The sequence below is a fragment of the Phoxinus phoxinus genome (genome assembly GCF_949152265.1).
Source record: "Phoxinus phoxinus genome assembly, chromosome: 16".
Taxonomy (NCBI): domain Eukaryota; kingdom Metazoa; phylum Chordata; class Actinopteri; order Cypriniformes; family Leuciscidae; genus Phoxinus; species Phoxinus phoxinus.
The window spans coordinates 6,898,147-6,916,389 of NC_136891.1; the positions used below are offsets into that span (position 1 = coordinate 6,898,147).

An 18,243-nucleotide genomic window follows, 5' to 3' on the forward strand; every position below is an offset into this window, starting at 1 on the left:
CTATCTATCTATCTATCTATCTATCTATCTATCTATCTATCTATCTATCTAATTTTCCAAATTTACCTTTTTTTAATGTTAGAAGGGCAAGTAGAAATACTACTGGCCAAGCGTTTTTTTTCCCATCAAATTGGAAATTTTGCCTTGGCAATTAGCAACTAAAATAAAATGACTAAGTTTAAATAAAATACATTTTATATAAAAATATCTAAATAAAAATAAAAATAAATTAAAGCAAAATTAGGAATATTTAAAATGAAAATTATATATATATATATATTTAAAAACTGAATAATTATTAATAAAAACTATAATAGTATATAAATAATACTAAAATAACACAATGTAATCTGGAAAATCCCTTAAACATGTATTTAAAAAAGAATGTCTGATAAATAAAGCATATTTGTATGGCTTGTGCTGTAAAAAGGAGGATAATTCACCCTGCCACTGTCTCCAGCAGAGGGCGCTATTAACCAACTTTTACAAGGCATTCTTCAATGGTATCATAAAAACAATTCAGCATCCGCTTTACTATAGACACAACTAGTAGAGCACCCAGCATATTTTTCTCAACTTCATATTCCCTGTCAAAAACATTGCAAGCTGACCTGTGGGAGTTCAGCTTCCTGCCGTAGTCGCTCTCGCTGCTGCTGTTCCTGTTGCCACGAGCCACCACATCCCTCTGGTCCCGGCCGGTACTCCATCTGCTCACTCAGCCACATCTGCGTCCGAACGGCCGGCTGGATGGGCGACCCCCCCACGGTCTGGTGCCTGAGCGTGGGACCTTTCTGCCCGGGCCCGGTCAGGCCGATCGTGGGGGTCTTGCTCTCCGGTAAGGCACTGTAGGAGAGGTCTAACGTGCTGGGCTTGAGCGGAGACGAGCAAGACGAGTCTGTTTTACCTAGGGTGTTACTGCTGCCCAGGTCATACTTCGTAAAGTCAGAGGTGGTGGAAAGTTTGTGCAAGCTCTCAGAGAGGAAGCCGTCTGAATAAAGAGGGTCCTGTCGGTAGCCATAGAGCACACCTCGATCCAGGGATCCGTGAGGGTCCGTGCGGTACGACGGTCTCCCGGAAGGGCTGTTTTTTTCCTGGCCGGTGAGACGGGTGAGGGAGGACCAGCGGCGCACTGGCCGGGGGTCTTTCATGTCCAGGGGGCTGTCGAGGGGAGAGGGGAGCTGGCAGCTGCTCCAGGGGCTGGTGGGGGCAGAGGGAGCGCTGAGTTTGGAGCTGGACGGAGATGGCATGACGTGGGCCGTGGGGATGGGACCCTGCGAGCGCAGATGCTGGAAGGACAACGTGCCGCTGGAGCTGGAGTGGTCTGGAGACAGAGAGAAAGAGAGATTAAATGTAGACATTTCCAGGCTTATCTGACAGTGTCAATTCCCCTGCTAGCATCAGGCGGTACCAGAAAACAGAACTTTCGTTTGAATGTAAACACATTCTGAGTGTCACTGCTTTGCTATCAGTAGGATGACAGGTAACTGGCTAGCTATGGATGAAAAAGAGTGACCCCTACTTAGTGTGCGACTTAAGTCATTAATTATGCAGACTTTATTTATTGACCCTTCAGCACAATCCACCTCCCTTGGTTACTGCTGCTCAAACAAAGCTTTACAAAGCATCCCATAAAAACTAACCACAGATTTCTGAACAATACAAAATATAAAATTAATTATTGTTATAAATAAGTGTTAATTATGACTGGATATTATACTTGATTTTAAAGAAAACAAACAAACAAATAAATAAACAATAGTGTAATAATAAGCATTAAAAATGATGGGATATTATTCTTGTGTGGACTGGACTGATGAGTGGGGAAAAAAAAGAGAAAAGATCTGTTTAAAATGATTCCACATTATCCTTATGTGGAATTAAGAAATACAAATATAAGTGTTATAAATAAGTGTTAAAAAGAGTGATATATTATTCTTCTGTGCACTGGACTGAATTGAATGACTGACATTGCAAAGCATTTTTATTTGCTATTGAAAACAATGTGAATAAAAAACTGCAAATACTCTGAATCAGAGACAAATGCAGTCAAATGGAGAGACACATACTTCTCACAGTCAACTGAAAAGTGATTAGAAGTGATCACATTAGGGGAAGTGAAGTGTTTTTAACATCCTTGCCCGAAAGGTATTACAGAGAGAAGTTTAGAGAGACACAAGCCTCTGATGATGTCACAGGAAGTGAGACGTGCTAGACATTCTTAGTCTTCCTGAGAGACGGCAATGACTGAATGCAACTGGATGAAGATGACCTAATACTGACCCTGCCCAGAGTCCGCCAATATCCCATCATGCACTAGGGCTTTCCCCTCATCACATAGCTCTCTTTCATCCTTTAAGAACAGACCACAAACACTGCAAGGCAACACGTCATGATAAACAGTGACTGAACTCATCTGACTGTGAGTCACTGGAGGAGAACACACACTCTGCTCCGAGCTGAACACATCCTTAAATCTTCCCACAGACGAGCACCAAACTTTGAAAGTAATATATAGTGTTGTTTAAGCAAATGAGTAAAGTTACATTTATAAGGGTTAATAGAAAATAATTACAATCATTTAAAAATAATTAAATTTTTTATACATTTTATAGGTCCAACAATAGTCGATGGAGGGATTTAACAGTTTGTATTAAATAAATAATGACATTTTTAAAAATGTCATGGAACGTTGCAATAGATAAAAGTACATTGAAATAGGTTTTTGAAATAATATACGATTTTTTAAATTTATATATTCGAAAAATATCAAATAAAAAGTAATGTGAAAAAATACCCCTTAAAATGAAAGATGAATAACAAAATAAAATACATTGAAGTAAAATGTAGTGGACAACATAAAGAAAATCAATATATCATGAAACGTTGCAACCAATAAATAAGCATAAAAAAAAGCCAGTGCAAATAAACAAACATAGCATCACATGCATTCATGCATTTATTAAATGTATTGTTTTATAGTACTTTTATTTATTTATTGCAACATTCCATGAAGTATTTATTAATTTCAACATATATTTAGTCTGTTAAATCCCTCAATAATAGTCAACATGACAGTATATACCGGTATTATAAATCTACACTGGTTAAGTCTACTGGTTTATCTTTTTATTTTTATAATCAGAATATTGTTCAACAGAAAAAAGGATAACTAAAAAATAATAATACTTCAGAATTGGGGAAAAATAACTCCAGACTATTTGCTTTTTTCAGTTGGTGTGATACAGTCATATTAAATAAATATTCCTGATTTTAATAAAACCAGTTCATTTAAGATGTTACGATGTTAGGTTACCAGTCAAATCTTTAACAATGTAACTAAACCAGGCAATAATGAAGCAAACTACAACAGAAAATGACAGGAAATGTGAATGCTCTCAGTAGTCCAAACTGAAGCAAAAATACTTGCAAGATCTGGGAATTTATATCCTAAATAAATATTCCTGTAATGAGAAATCGAAAACAAGCCACAGGCCAAACAAACCAGTGGAGGTCTTGCTTTGACATGTTCATGAAGCCAAGGAGAGCATGTGAAGTGTGTGTACTGCAGTATGAGCAGTCATGAGCAGGGTGAAGTGCTCTGACAATCACAGTGAGATGAGCTGACAGGCGTTATCACCGTGTCATGAGGACGGTTGAGATACGGAAGCTCAGCTGTCTGTGATACTCTCATCACATCAGTGCTGTCATGTGTGACCTGACCACTGCCTCGGACACTTACAGATATCAGCATTCAAGCTTCTTCAAAGACTGTTCAGGAGGTTATACGCTAATGTAAAACTGGACGAGTCACATTGTCAATATTCATACATTGAATTCTATATAAATGCTATTTTGCTACATCGTTTGGCAACCGTAATTGCCTACAAGTGGGCTAAGAATATTTTATAGTGATTATTATTACAGTATTATCATTAATTATGAAAAATTTGTTAATAATAAATCTAATTTATAAAACAATACAAATATTATTAGGATAGTAGTAATAATAATAATAATAAAACTAAGTTATAACAATTTACTTAAATCAATTATGTACAATGCATTATAAAAGGTATTCATAATGTATGTTATAATGCACTTTTGACCTGTAAATCACAAAGTTGTATTAGAGACACTTCAATGGCTTTCATTGATCATTACAAAGAATACAGATTTCAATATTAAGTTATAATCAGCCTTCTTGACTAACTTCTTAGGCTAAGGTAAACTGGCGCTTAGCTCTCTGAATAATGCGGCTCTTTGTTGGCAGAAGTTGGCACGAGAGTGTCTGCCAACACAAGACCAGCTGGACACAGAAGAACTGAGACGGCACATTCCATGGAAGAGTCAGTGTACTGTACACACATACAGTATTGAATACTGACAAACAGCCAAAAATAAAATAAAAAAATTTACAGGGAATTACCTGGTTTTCCAGATAACGGCGAGACTACTCTTACTTTCACTTCCGGTGCAACAACCGTGTTGACTACTATGCAATGGCATCACTTGTGTTTCTGACAACCAGTTCACAAAATGTCCCCTGAGATTGACGTTAAAACCAGGATTTTGAGGCTTTCTGAACTTGAGCATATCTTGGTCCTTATTCAGTCTTCAAATTGTGATTTTCAATGTTAACTGAAAAAGCTGAGACCATGAAAAAGACGTATATGGCATAGTTTCATTACTTCTTCACCATCTCTTGGAAAAGGTAAAAAGAAATAAAAAGAAAAACAAGAAGGGAAAATACTCATGCAATGTATATTTACTCCAATATGAAACCATGACAAACTGCAAGAGTACAGCAAAGAAATGTGTCTGGGTCCGGCCCAGTTGCATAAAGGTTAACACAGCCGCTAAGTTAAGACTGTCTTATAAGTAGTAGTCTGACCAACTAGCAAAACGACTAATCAGTCTTACTTTTTGGATTCAAATTAGGCCAATCTACCTTTTTATGTAACTGATTTAATAAAGCTATGACCAATCTTAAAGAAAAGATGACTAACTTGTAGTACTTGTTAGAAGTTTATCCTGGTTTAGCATTAAATGCAAAGAAACAAATACAGTTCCTTACATTGTCTGCTGATTTCTGAAGGAGCAAATGAGGTGGTGTAAAATACGACAGATGAATTATTCATGTGTAAAACACACACACAGCTCTTTAAGACGGAAGAGAACAACATAAGCCCAATATAATGAAGTGTATTCTATGCCATACCATGATTTCACACTGAAAACGTGTTTTCGATATGACAAAAGAATGTTAGCGTACAACATGTTCACTCTCTATCCTTATATAGTTAAATGGTCTCCAAACCCTCCTTGTATTTGGAGTGCCGTGCCATTCCAGAAAGGTTGGACTAAGCCGCCCAGAATAACCTCATCTGGTTCTACTTTACACTGGGGTGGAGGAGAGCGAGAGGAAACCAGGACTGCTGAAGCCTGGGGCTACGGGTGCTCCATTCCCAGAATTCCCAGCAGAGGGGGGACAACCCACTGACGAGCGTCGGCTATCTATCAGTGCTGAATAAATGTGACAACTAGGTTTGAGATCAGTCTATACAAACTGATTAGAATGGTACAGATCAGGGTCAGTCTTAAAAAGACTTCAAGTGAATTCAGTTTGGTGTAGAAGCTCATTTACATTGAACCATTTAGCAGAGGCTTTTATCCAAAGCGACTTACAAATAAGACAACTATATGTAAGTGCCACAGTGACCCTTTCCAGTTTAGTCTAACGCAGTTATTGTGATTTCACGATGGTCGAGGTGAGGAAACATTTGATTGGTCAACGTCTCCCAGGGGCTGAATCGATGCGTTTAGATCGATTAACATACTCTTTGCACTTTCATGTGATTTGGGTTTCTTGGCGGGTTTCTGTCAGATGCTCTGTGATAAACGCGGTGCCGTTTGTGTTTGTATCTGTAGGATTTTGAAATGTGGGTCACTAAGCTCTTCCTCCAACTGAGATCAAGCCATTTATAAATCAAAAACAATTTTCTTGCAATACCGCCTGCACTTCCTGCATGTTTTCTGATCTGACTGACAGTGTTTGACAGATTTCTTTCATACATCTTTGGATTGAGGAAAGGGAGAGGAAGAAAATGTGGCATGCCGATGGATGGATGGATGGATAGATAGATGGATAGATAGATGAGTCAAAGATTCCAGACTTTGCAGTGTGAAATGCCAAAAACACAAACACAGCATCCTAACACTCTTGTATCAATAACTGTCAGAAAACATCAGCAATCTGTGTCCAAAGTGTCTTCAAGCTAAACCATTTTCCCGTGCCAGAGTAAGCAGAGGCGTTTTGTTATTGCAGCCGCCCTCTCAACCCCTTACAAGCTGGTCACAGCTGGGACACACGTTTATTTTTATTTAGCGATAAGGAAAAAGTGCTGGCTAACAAGTGAATGTTCTCAGAATGGTTATGTAACGGCATAAAAGCAACTTTGAGCGGTAAAGCTAAAAAAAGATGAAAACCAGCACGACAGATCAATGAGAATGAGAATGAGATCAATGCATTTTTCACAGGATTCCTCTACTGAACATGTTCTTCATATTCTCCACTGGAGAATATTGTGATGAAATTATAATTGTGGTCATGACAATGAATCATTGTTTTTAAATAAATCGGATAATTCATTTGATTCTGGCTGCATCTTAATGACTCAATTATTCAGTTGCAGAGATTCACAGCTCGCTGAAAGGGAAAGATATCAATAGCAGGTTAAATTCTGGTCTGTACATCACACAGTTACATTTTATGACTTTAGAAGACTTGAAACATACCGTGCATGAGTGATATGGAGTAAGATTTTTACGTTTCATGATACAATAATAGTGCTGTTGCTCATTATGGTCATATATGCACAACATTAATGAGAAATATTACATGGTTAAGGGTAAGCATACATGTGAGTACTCCATATCTAGTGTATCACAACACACTCTGACGTCACTTGTCAAGCGCGTGCCTCCTGCTTGTGGACTTGCTAGTCTTAGCACATTAGCACATATTTAGCATCTGCGCTTAGGTTTCACTGCCGCGTCCATAACCATTAGTCTGGCGCCAAAAAGACGGTTGTTGGGGACCAACATGGAGCTCACGAGCAATTCTCGTTAGGGCCTCAGGCCAAGAAAGGTCTAATAAAAGATTAGGCACATTAAAGAGTCAGAAGAACGTGATGGTTGCTTCAAGTTTAAATCAGGCACAGTAAATATTACTTGTTCACAACATATAAGGGCACTGAACAAATCGTGACATCATCAATGTAGGTAAATTAGTCAATCATAATCACAGGTGATAGGCTCAAACACTTCACAGATTCCTATTAGATGGAACGGCTAAATGATGTAGATAGACAGACAGAGAGTCAGACAGATAGATATTTTGACTGACAGACAGACAGGCAGATAGTTAGATATACAGACAGACAGAATGAAAGACAGAACTGATTTAAAGATAGATGGAAAGAATTAATGATAGAATGACAGATAAAACAAATGATAGAAAGATATCAGTCAGAAAAAAATTACAGAAAGAACAAACAATAGATTCGCTCAACACAGACAGACAGACAGACAGACAGACAGATGGATAGACGGACAGACAGATAGATAGATAGATAGATAGATAGATAGATAGATAGATAGATAGATAGATAGATAGATAGATAGATAGATAGGTAGGTAGATAGATAGATAGATAGATAGGTAGATAGATAAGTAGATAGATAGATAGATAGATAGGTAGATAGGTAGATAGATAGATAGGTAGATAGGTAGATAGATAAGTAGATAGGACTAATATCTGTGTTTGGAAACTCAGGAGACGTCCTTACTCAGCCAAGGCTCTAGAAAACTCTTCCTGACGTGCCAGTTCTGTCAGCAGTCAGTATATCCGGCTCGCTGTTGCATCACCAGCTGCTCAGAATTCCACAGTGACACAAGAGGAGTTGATGTAACGGCTCCGAGAGGAGGTCACAATCAAGCCTCCAGAAACATGAGCGGCACACTGCAGCAAAGGCGCTACGTGTCATATGAGCTCAACTGCTCTAGACAGCCAATTACTGATATAAACCCCTCTATTCGATTTAAAGTCCTAGATCATCTAAAAAGGAAAATTCTGTCATCATATACTCTCCCTCATATTTATGTACGATTTTCTTTTTTTCACAGAACACAAAAGGAGATGCTTAGCAAAGCATTCACACTGCAAACACATTCACTCTTCTTTTATACACTTAAAGTAAATGGAGACCAAAGGCTGTGTACTAGCTTGATAACATTGCTGATGGTGACCAGACAGACAGATGGCAATGTGTAATCTCCTCCAGCCATTAGAATTAATACAATACATAGTAAGGAGAGTCACAATGAGTGTCAGCCGGGGTGGACCAGGAGTACTAAGCTGAAAAAACACAAGCCTCAGCAGAGTTTAATGAGGGCCGATATGACGCAAAGTGTGTTTTCAAACTGGTGAAGTTAATTATCAGCTTGGGGAATAGAAATGCTGAGCCATTACAAGGTGTCTGTGTGCATGTATTCGTACGTACTCGAGGGAACCTGGAGTGCTAACATGCGGCTTGATCTCGTTATGAAAAGAAATGCCATACAGGGATTGACGAATACTTTTTCCCCAAGGGCTCCTGATTTGCATAACTTTAGAACTTCAGGGGCGCAATGAAAATTATCAAATAATTTGTTTTTCCTTGATAAATTGATGAGGCATTTACAAGCATAATTATTTAATTTATTTAAATACAAAAAGTACTCAATATTTTTTTTATATATATATTTCAGCTTCAAACTTAGTTTATTTAATAATTATGGAATTATTTATATTTGAACATTGAATAAAATGCCAGATACAGTTTGTGTAAAAAAACTACAACAATAATAATAACCAGAAAAAAAATATGTTCAGCAAAACATGGGACTTTAAATAATAAACAAGCCTGAAATGCACAGGGACTCTTATTTTGAAATTACTTTCCTACTTCCAGCTGCTCATTCTGGAACAGGAGGGAGATAAAAAAAAGCACTCTTATAACCATCTAAAACATAGGCCTATTACAATATAAACACCATAAAGCAAACTGTCATAATTCTTCAACAGTATTGCTGGTAACCAAACAATTGATGACTATTGACTTCCATAGTATTTTTTCCCCATAATTTGGTTACCGGTTATCTTCAGAATATCTTCTTTTGTGTTCAGCAGAAGAAAGAAATTCATACAGGCATGGAACAACTTGAGGGTGAGGAAATGATGACAGCATGTTCATTTTTGAATTAACTATTGCTTTTAGTGAAACCATATCGCAATTCCTATTTTCTGTCTCCAAATTGAATGATAATTAAGTCTTTTGATATACCATTTAATATTAATAATAATAATAATAAGATTGGGCGTGGGGACCTACTTTTTATTCCCACACATTCTCCCAAATACATTTTACAGCTTGCACACATCACTGTCGAGCCCTGTAATAGTGCATCATACTAACTTCAAGTATTACCAGTAGAGGTTGAAGCATCACATGTCTTAACATATATCATAAAAACAACATGAATGACTACAGCTCCTGTTCATCATACACACTCTGTAATATCTCTGGTCCTCCATTTACATGGTGAACCGATCAATCTCCTCCTCTCATCAATCCCATAAATTATACAATCCTTTCCTGTGTGGTTTTTCACATCCTTCCATCAGCAGCTTGTTTTAAAGCAAAGGCAGCACTGTGGCTGCATGCATATTGATCTATATCCATATCCAGTAGACATATGTCTAACTGGGCTGCCTCCTGCCCCTGTGTTATTAGTTTACCTCCTTCCTGTGAGATAAAGTATGTAATACAGTACTAGCACATGGCGGGTTCTCATTCATCATACATGTTCGTTCATACCCTCTCTCCTTGCACAGCGTGTCCCGTTTCATTCACGAGTTTGAGGCAATGCGACTGGGACAGCCCTTTTTAGACCGGGTGAAGAAAATATCAGAACAAGACAGGCAATCACAATAAGACAAGTATGTCTTTTCATTGTGCCACCTCAAGATAAATTATTAATGAATACATTTAAATAACAATACATTAACTTAAAAACAATATATATAATAAACATTTAATCAAAACATTTATAATTTAGTTTAAAATTAATCAAAAGTCATTGTTTTTATTTAAAATGAAATAATTATTAATATAATGTCTGGATATAAATATGCCAACAGTGCACCTTTTATAGATAGTAGCTTTAGAACGAAATAATAATAGTAGCTTTTCAGAAATAAAACATGATATTTCTACAAATACCCTTAAATCAGTTATAGACCTGTTCAACGGATCTATACAAAAAAAAAAAAAACTAAACAAAATCACACTATAAGTGTTGACATTTAAGCTTATCCCCAACCGACAAACAACAAAACTTAAGATAAACTGCTAAAAAGAGAAAAGGCCCTTTCACAATTACAGGGCTTCAACGTACCGCTCAACACAAGCATCATGCGCCGCTTTGACCTTCACATGAAAAACGTTGCAAACCACTGAAGAGCGATTTTACAAGGTTCCTAGGAACTTACAAAAGCAAATGTGAATTTATTTTCTCTGAATGTCAAGATATGTCTTTGACGTCGGGTCGTGTACTTTTGTCCTGCAAATTGCCCGGGTTTCATTGGCTAGAGCTGAAATTAAAGAGAATTATCATCATACAGTTCTTTGTGACGGTTTTCACACAAACATCTCTCCAGACCTCATACTCGAACGCACTGCAGCTGGAGCCTGATGACAGACGTCCCAGCCCTCAGGGGCCACAATAACAGAGACCTAGTGCACATTTACCACAAAAGGGCCATCATCACAGCCGTAATGGCTAACATGCGATTCCCAAACAGATGAAAGGAGGTCAATATAAAGGAAGTTTTATGTACAAGGTCCCTTTATAGCTCAGCTGTGCCAAAAAAACATATGGAACAGTTTGGGATAAAATGGTAAAATAGCCCTGGCAGGATAAATGGAGAGAATAAACCAGTCTGGTGTTGAGATGAGAGAGGATTAGCCGGTGACCTCATTCATCACAAGAGAAGCCACTCTCCTTTTCTACAGTTCAAGTCTTTCATGAATTAAATCAAATAAAATCCATTAAATTTAAGAGCTACCAATTTTACAGACTAACAAAGCTTCAAATTCTTATAGGTCTAAAACAGTTTAGAATATACAAATATACACTTAAAACATTCAACAGTTTGGGGTCAGTAAGATTTTTATTGTTTTTAGGAAACTTTATTCACCAAGGGTGCAATAAATTGATCAAAAGTGACAGTAAAGACTTTTAATAAGTTAAAAAAGATTTTAATTTCAAATAATGCTGTTCTTTTGAACTTTCCATTCGTTGATGAATCATGAAACAATGGAGCACAGCTTCCAAAACAAATATTAGCAGCACAACTGTTTTCAATATTGATAATAATAATAAATATTTCTTGAGCCGCAAATCAGCATAATAGAATGATTTATGAGTGTCATCATGTGACACAGAAGACTGGATTAATGATGGTGAAAACAAATTCAGCTTTGCAAGAATAAATTACATTTTAAAATATATAAATAGAAAACAGTGATTTTAATACTGTAATAATTACTGTATTTTTAAAAGCATTAAAATAGATCTTACTGACCCCAAACTTTTGAACGGTAGTGTATTGAGCAGAAACGTAACATATTTTGTCATATTAATTTCCAAGTCAAACTATGTTGACGACACAACCAACTGTCAGCTATATCCAGCACACTTGAGCTACAACAACTAAAAATGCTGAGTTTAGTAGTGTGAAATGTGACACAGCCAAAATCAGCAAAACACACATTACATAAAATAACTGAGACTTGATCTTTCCCTTTTCAACAAATTCCATTATGGAAAAGTCAAGAGAAGCTTCGTTCCGGATATGTGGAAACTGAAAGAGCCACTTAAGCCCAAATAGTTCCCTTCCTGTGGTGGAGCACCAGATACAGTGAATTTAACATGAATCGTTCTGTATGTGTGGCCTTTGAAAGTACAGGTGAAGCTGCATATGATTATGTGAATATGGGTGAAGTTAACCTGATAAAATGCACTGGTGATCATTCCATGATGGTGTATCAAGTCAAAAACTGCATGTTCTATAGTTATAAAACACTATATTCAACAAGAGGTGCTAACCTACTTTTGTCAGCAAGCATGGCCCTTAGTTCATAATTAGAGAAATTACTCGGTCTCAGCGGGGAGGTTTTGCACAGGACTACATCTTGCAGTGTTTGAAGGACTGAAAGCTCTTATCTGTTCCTCTAAGGCAAGAGGATTATCTCTTTTGCAAAGCATCACTGGATTTCATTCTGTTTTCTATATGGGTGGTGATGATATGACTCATGTTTTAATGCGGCACAAGTAAACAAAAGTCCTGCTTTCACATCCATGATTAGGGATGTGCAAAACTACATATCCTGAAAATCAATTAGTCTGCGTGCTGTTTGAACAATCAGTCAGCTTGTTGGTCAGAAGGAAGCCCTGTAAAAATATTAAAATAAAGTTTTTACTTGAAAAACTTGAATTTGTTGAATGTGTCTTGATGTGTCTTTCCTAAAAACGCACAACACAAAGGCCCAGTACATTCATTTGCACAGACCAACAATGAAAAATATTTGGACTGACAGTACATTTCTTAAAATATATTGCTGAGGAGGGTGGATTTGTTACCAAAGCGCTACTTTGATTATGATGGTGTTGTAAAAGGGATGAATTTAGAGAGTTAAACTTCATCTAGTCAACCAATATTGATGGCAAAATACTGATGAATCATTTTAACCAGTAATAATGAAGAACATTATCAAAACACATCACAGAGCTACTGGGAATCTGGTGATTCATTGTAGTCACCTATTATCGCAAAGTATTCATTGAGAATTGAGTTGAAGGGGTCATGAACTGCATTTATTTAATTATTTTGTAATATTTCCTGAGGTGCACTTAATGTTAGTCAGATTTTAACATAAAAAATTGTCATCATTTAGACTTCAATGTATATGAATGCATATGAAAAAGTATTAGCCTACATGTGTAACTCTCTAAATCTTTTACTACGTTTTTACAATTAAAGCTGTCGAGATAACTAATCGTGAAAAGTGTTGATAGCAGATCTACTCCCATATCATTATGAAAGGTTGCAGCGATTAGCATTAGCCGATGACAGACATGACTGTTTAGCGCATGAATGCAGTGATCTTGTCATTGCAACTCGATTTCTGCACTCTCACAAATGCTTTCATCTTAAAGGGGTCATGACATGAGAAACCAAATTTGCCTTGATCTTTTGGTATATAAGAGGTCTTTGTACCATTAAAACGTCCTGCAAGTTTCATAGCTTAAGACGTCCTCCCCATTATAAACGAATCATTTATTTAATCAAGCTCTAAATACAGCTCGTTCTGGATCCATGGTAAGAAGTGACGTCACGGTACGAAGTGACGTACCAGCGTTTGCATATGACCGCCTCCAGCGCAAGACAGCTACGCTTAAAGCGCAAGACAACTACGCTCACTTCGTATCGTTGTCGCGCCCGCGCGCCGCGCGCCTCACAAGTGTTCAGTCGACGGACAGCGAGTGGGTCTGTGTACAGGGAAATGACGATGCCGCAGATGTGCTGTTCCTGGCTGTGGACAAACAACATCTTTGAATACGCTGCGAAAGATCCAGTCGTCAGGGAAAAATGGATGCACTTTATTTTTTGCGGACGTCCCAGTCACGGCAGTGTTAGTTTAAGCGTTTGCTCTATACATTATAAGGATGACTGTTTTGAGCTTTGCCAGAAAACTGTTGCTCAAAGATAAGTCCGTGCCGTCTATTCTGGGCTCAACAACGACGACGCAAACTGTAAGTAATGTATTTAAAACTTTAAACTACTTTTTAAATACGCTGAAAGATCCAGTCGTCAGGGAAAAATGGATGCACTTTATTTTTTGCGGACGTCCCAGTCACGGCAGTGTTCTATACATTTAAGGATGACTGTTTTGAGGAAAAAATCCCAATATGATGCTTGGCTTTGCCAGAAAACTGTTGCTCAAAGATAAGTCCGTGCCGACTATTCTGGGCTCAATAACGACGACGCAAACTTACTTTTTACCATGGCTAATATAAACACATTTGTATAGGAGAATCTTGAAAATATGTCGCCTTTCTAGTAGGCCTACATGTGATAGAAAATTTAAAATGTTGCCTTTATCAATGCTGCATCTTCAAAGATGGCCTGTCTGTGCATGCATTTTTGTCCGTGGTACACCCTATCATTTCATTGGAATTAGTTAAATAATGTTAAACTGTTTACAAACGAAGCTATAGGATAATTATGCAACAATAATCCGTTTTCAAGTGTCTCGGATTAATTTTTTTTTTATTAATTCAAAATAGTTTCACTTGTCACACTGGTCCAGTCTTCGTTGTTGTGGTGATGGTTCATTTTCCTCTGATTCCGGCTCAAACATAATAAGGTTTTATCATTGCAAGAGCCATCGCTTCGCATGCATCACCCGCTATTAAACAGTTACGCCGAATCCGCAAACGTTCTGGCTGGGGGCGTTAATAATTGATGCATAGGCACTGACGTTAGCCAATCATAACAGTGGGCGTTAACACTGAACTCTTAAAGGGGAAACACCCCCAAAACAGACTGTTTGAACCAGAGGATGAGAAACAGGGTGGGAAAAGGTCATAAATCACTACATTTTAAAAGTTTTTTGTAAAAAAAACTATAGTAATACTATAATTGCACCTAAGGGAACATAATAATAAAATTAAAAAAAACATGTCATGACCCCTTTAACTAACAGTGCGAACATGATGTAGCCTAAATAAGAGATTCATAGTCCATGTGATATCGTCATGATCTTACGTAGCTTCCTGTTTACAAGATAACTCAACAATGAACTGAAACCAATGGAACAGTCAATACTGGCTTGGCTTATAATAACTATGGCAGAGTCAGAGAATGTAGGTCACCAACATGGGGAGCTTGGAGGCTTCAAAGCCGCATCACTTGTCTATTAAACAACATTATCAGCAAGATTTGGTCTGACATACAAAAATCCTCATTGAATATCCCAAATCACTTAGAAATGCAACTATTACGAGACTAAATAGATGTGAATGCCGTTGATGTAGCATTTTTGCCAACTCATCCTTCAGCAATTTTCCAGCACCATGTGATTCCTAATACAGTTTTTCTAGGCTTAAATAGTCTTATAACAAAACTAGTCAAACTTATTTTCAGCTGGAAATCTTTACCTTCCCCTGTCCTCCATAATACGATCAAGATATGCTGGACACTACACAGATATGTTTTCAACAGAAAAAATGTGAATTACCCCGTCATGGTGTGCTGTTAAAACCCAGAGAGATTATTAATTAAAAAGGGCAGGGCAGAAGCTTCCAAGTGCGAGCGTGGCTGCACTCCAACTGTAATTAGACAGCCTCACACAGACATACTTCAATCCTTTCACGCTGCTCTCATCCATTAAAAAAATAAGGCGTCTTATTAACTGTCCACAAACACAAACTGGTTCTTCAAGTTATGGAGTTGTGATAGAAAATCCTATTTGGGTGAGATTTAATCAACGCTCAGCTTGACCCTTAATTCAGAATTGATTAAGTTGGTGTTCACATGCACAGAAAATCCTTACACCTCTGCCAAAGGGTGAAACGGTGCGTTATTTCTGGACGACCCTGCACTGGCAGGCTTTTCAACACCATTGAGCTTTCAACACAACCCAATATGTCTGATGAGTAAATGAACATGCCAGCTGTCTCAAAGTAGACACCAGAGAACAATTATACTGGAAATCAGGTAGCCCAATAAGATTTACCGGTAAGTTGAACAATCTGCAAGATTTCTTAAAAATAAATAAATAAATTGCTAGGCATTACTCCAGATATTGTACTTCTTAAAAAGACATTTCATATCATGGCCACATTACTACCACGTGGAAGCATTAATTATCAATAATAGTCATCAGTCATTTTTTCCTTAAAGTGCCCCATTATACTATTTTAAAGGTTCCTAGTTTTGTTTTGGAGGTCTCCTACAACAGGTTTACATTCATCCAAGGTCAAAAAGTACTTTCATTTTCTCATAATATATATTGCACATCAAATAATTTCTCAAAGAGTCTGAAACGATTAGCCTCCTCTTCTCTGATAGGTCAGATGACCCAGTCAGTCGTGATTGGTCTACCGCTTACAGCGCGTGTTGAAAATGAGACGGCCATTACCATATCTGAATTTCAGCTCCGGAGGCTTCCTAAAGCTCAGCGACTGTACACACTGCAAAGACAGTAACGATTAAGTCGATTTTATATATGATTTAAATAATTAACTGTGAATTACAATTGTAAGTATACACTATTATACTTACTGAAGCATAGTATACATCATAAGGACCAAACCTTATATTGTGTATTATTTAGAGGTCTGGCTATGCGAGGCCAAGTGTTGTCCAGCATGAAACTTACAAAAAACTAAACAAAAAACATCTTACCATGACTACTCAAAGAAGTCCAAGCTATTCAAAGAATGGCTAGCCAAAGCTGAGAAGTACAATCCTTACAAAGCTAGTAGATTTAAAGAGGGTGAGGAGCCTTAGCAAAAGGCTGTCTTTGGTAGTAGTATTTGGCTGGACTGTTACTGATATAAAAAGTGATTGTTTTTGGCTATGGGAGGATATACTATTAGGCTAACTGCCATGAAGAAATGCACACCCATGTGCTGGAGGCATATCTGCAAGGCAAATTAACAAATTCATCTTGCATGCATCAGCTGATATAAGCAATTAACAAATTTAATAAAGTCTACCATATACCTCATTAGATATTCATGGTTGGAAATACCTCATACATTTACAAACACCCAAACAATCTAGCAGTTACTTGATCAAAGTGGTTTTGGCTCTCATGTATATGAAGAAGAGAATGTTAATTCAGTGTTGTGTCAAGCTCATTCCTCATTCAGGGTCTAAGCCATCATTAGAGCGATGAGTTCAGAGCAGCTGGCATATGAAAATGATTCGGGGTGGGGCTGTGGGGTATGAGGCGCAGAAGGCCATGAGCAAACAATACCCCCCCCTAATCATGCTAACTGCATTACCCAACTCTCAGTCAAACGCTAATCCCAACTGGCTAATCAGACAATGCCAGGAGCTAATCTAACCCAAATCTAATAGAGAGTAACATTTTGACCTGGAATTCCCTTGGGACTAGAATGTTCGGAGAAGATCAGACAGATTTGAAGAGAGAGATTTGGTTAATACCACTGGATTGATCCTATTTGTTTTAAAACAGAGTAGCAACTGTAAGATTGTTTACCAGTTTTTGAGAATGATAAAGATCATTAATTTTAGGGCTGCACGATTAATCGCAATTTACATGAAATCGCACTTAAATCGAGTTGGCGAATGGCGATTTTGTGCAGCTTGTCATTGATGTACAACTCTGTAAACGCTGCTTCATCTGATAGCACTGTAAATTTGAGTCCCTTATAACGTGCATTTGAAAAAGCAAAAAGCAACACGCATCAAACATCTTTCCAAACATGAGAAACATTTATGAACCTCTTGTCCAACAAAAGACAACATTTAATAACATGCCTTTACTCCAAACTCACTTCATAATGACAGTTGAGCATCCTTCTGTGAGATGAGGTGGCTTATTACACAGAATAAGGCAGTCGTGTGTTTATAAGTCATGTTTAATCAATCAAAGTGTTTCAATCTTCTGTTTATTCAGCAACAGCGACAGTATGATACCAGATAGGAATTTCCTGGAATGATGTGTTATCGTTCTTCTGCGGCGGGGCATATTTGGCGTGTCTGCGTGAGAGCGCCCTCTGGCTTTCAGATAGAGCAGCATTTACTGCCGATTAGCCGTGCTGCACTGACAAGCTGCGCATAAAATAATCGCAACCTTTGCCAAGTCGTGTGCGGTTTCATTGCGATTAATCGCACAGCCCCAATTCATTTGTCAAAAATTACCAACTGTCAACGTAAACACGATGTACACTCCAACCAACCCCAGACAAACTGAGACCCATGTGAAAACCGACAATAAAGTAACCATATTACTAGTGATGGTCCCAAAGCCGAATACCTCATTTAAAAAAGCATGAATTATCACTTCAAAATGAATAACTAATGATACTGTATCATCTTCCTAG

General features: G+C 37.6%; 1 protein-coding gene across 1 annotated transcript in view; it reads right to left on the bottom strand.

Moving 5' to 3' along the window:
- Window positions 1–18,243, bottom strand: part of cep85l (centrosomal protein 85L) — a 59,976-nt gene that overhangs the window by 30,889 nt on the left and 10,844 nt on the right. The window contains exon 3 of the mRNA XM_079583642.1: window positions 612–1,321. Coding sequence (XP_079439768.1) covers window positions 612–1,321 — 710 coding nt within the window. The remainder of the gene's footprint in view (window positions 1–611; window positions 1,322–18,243) is intronic.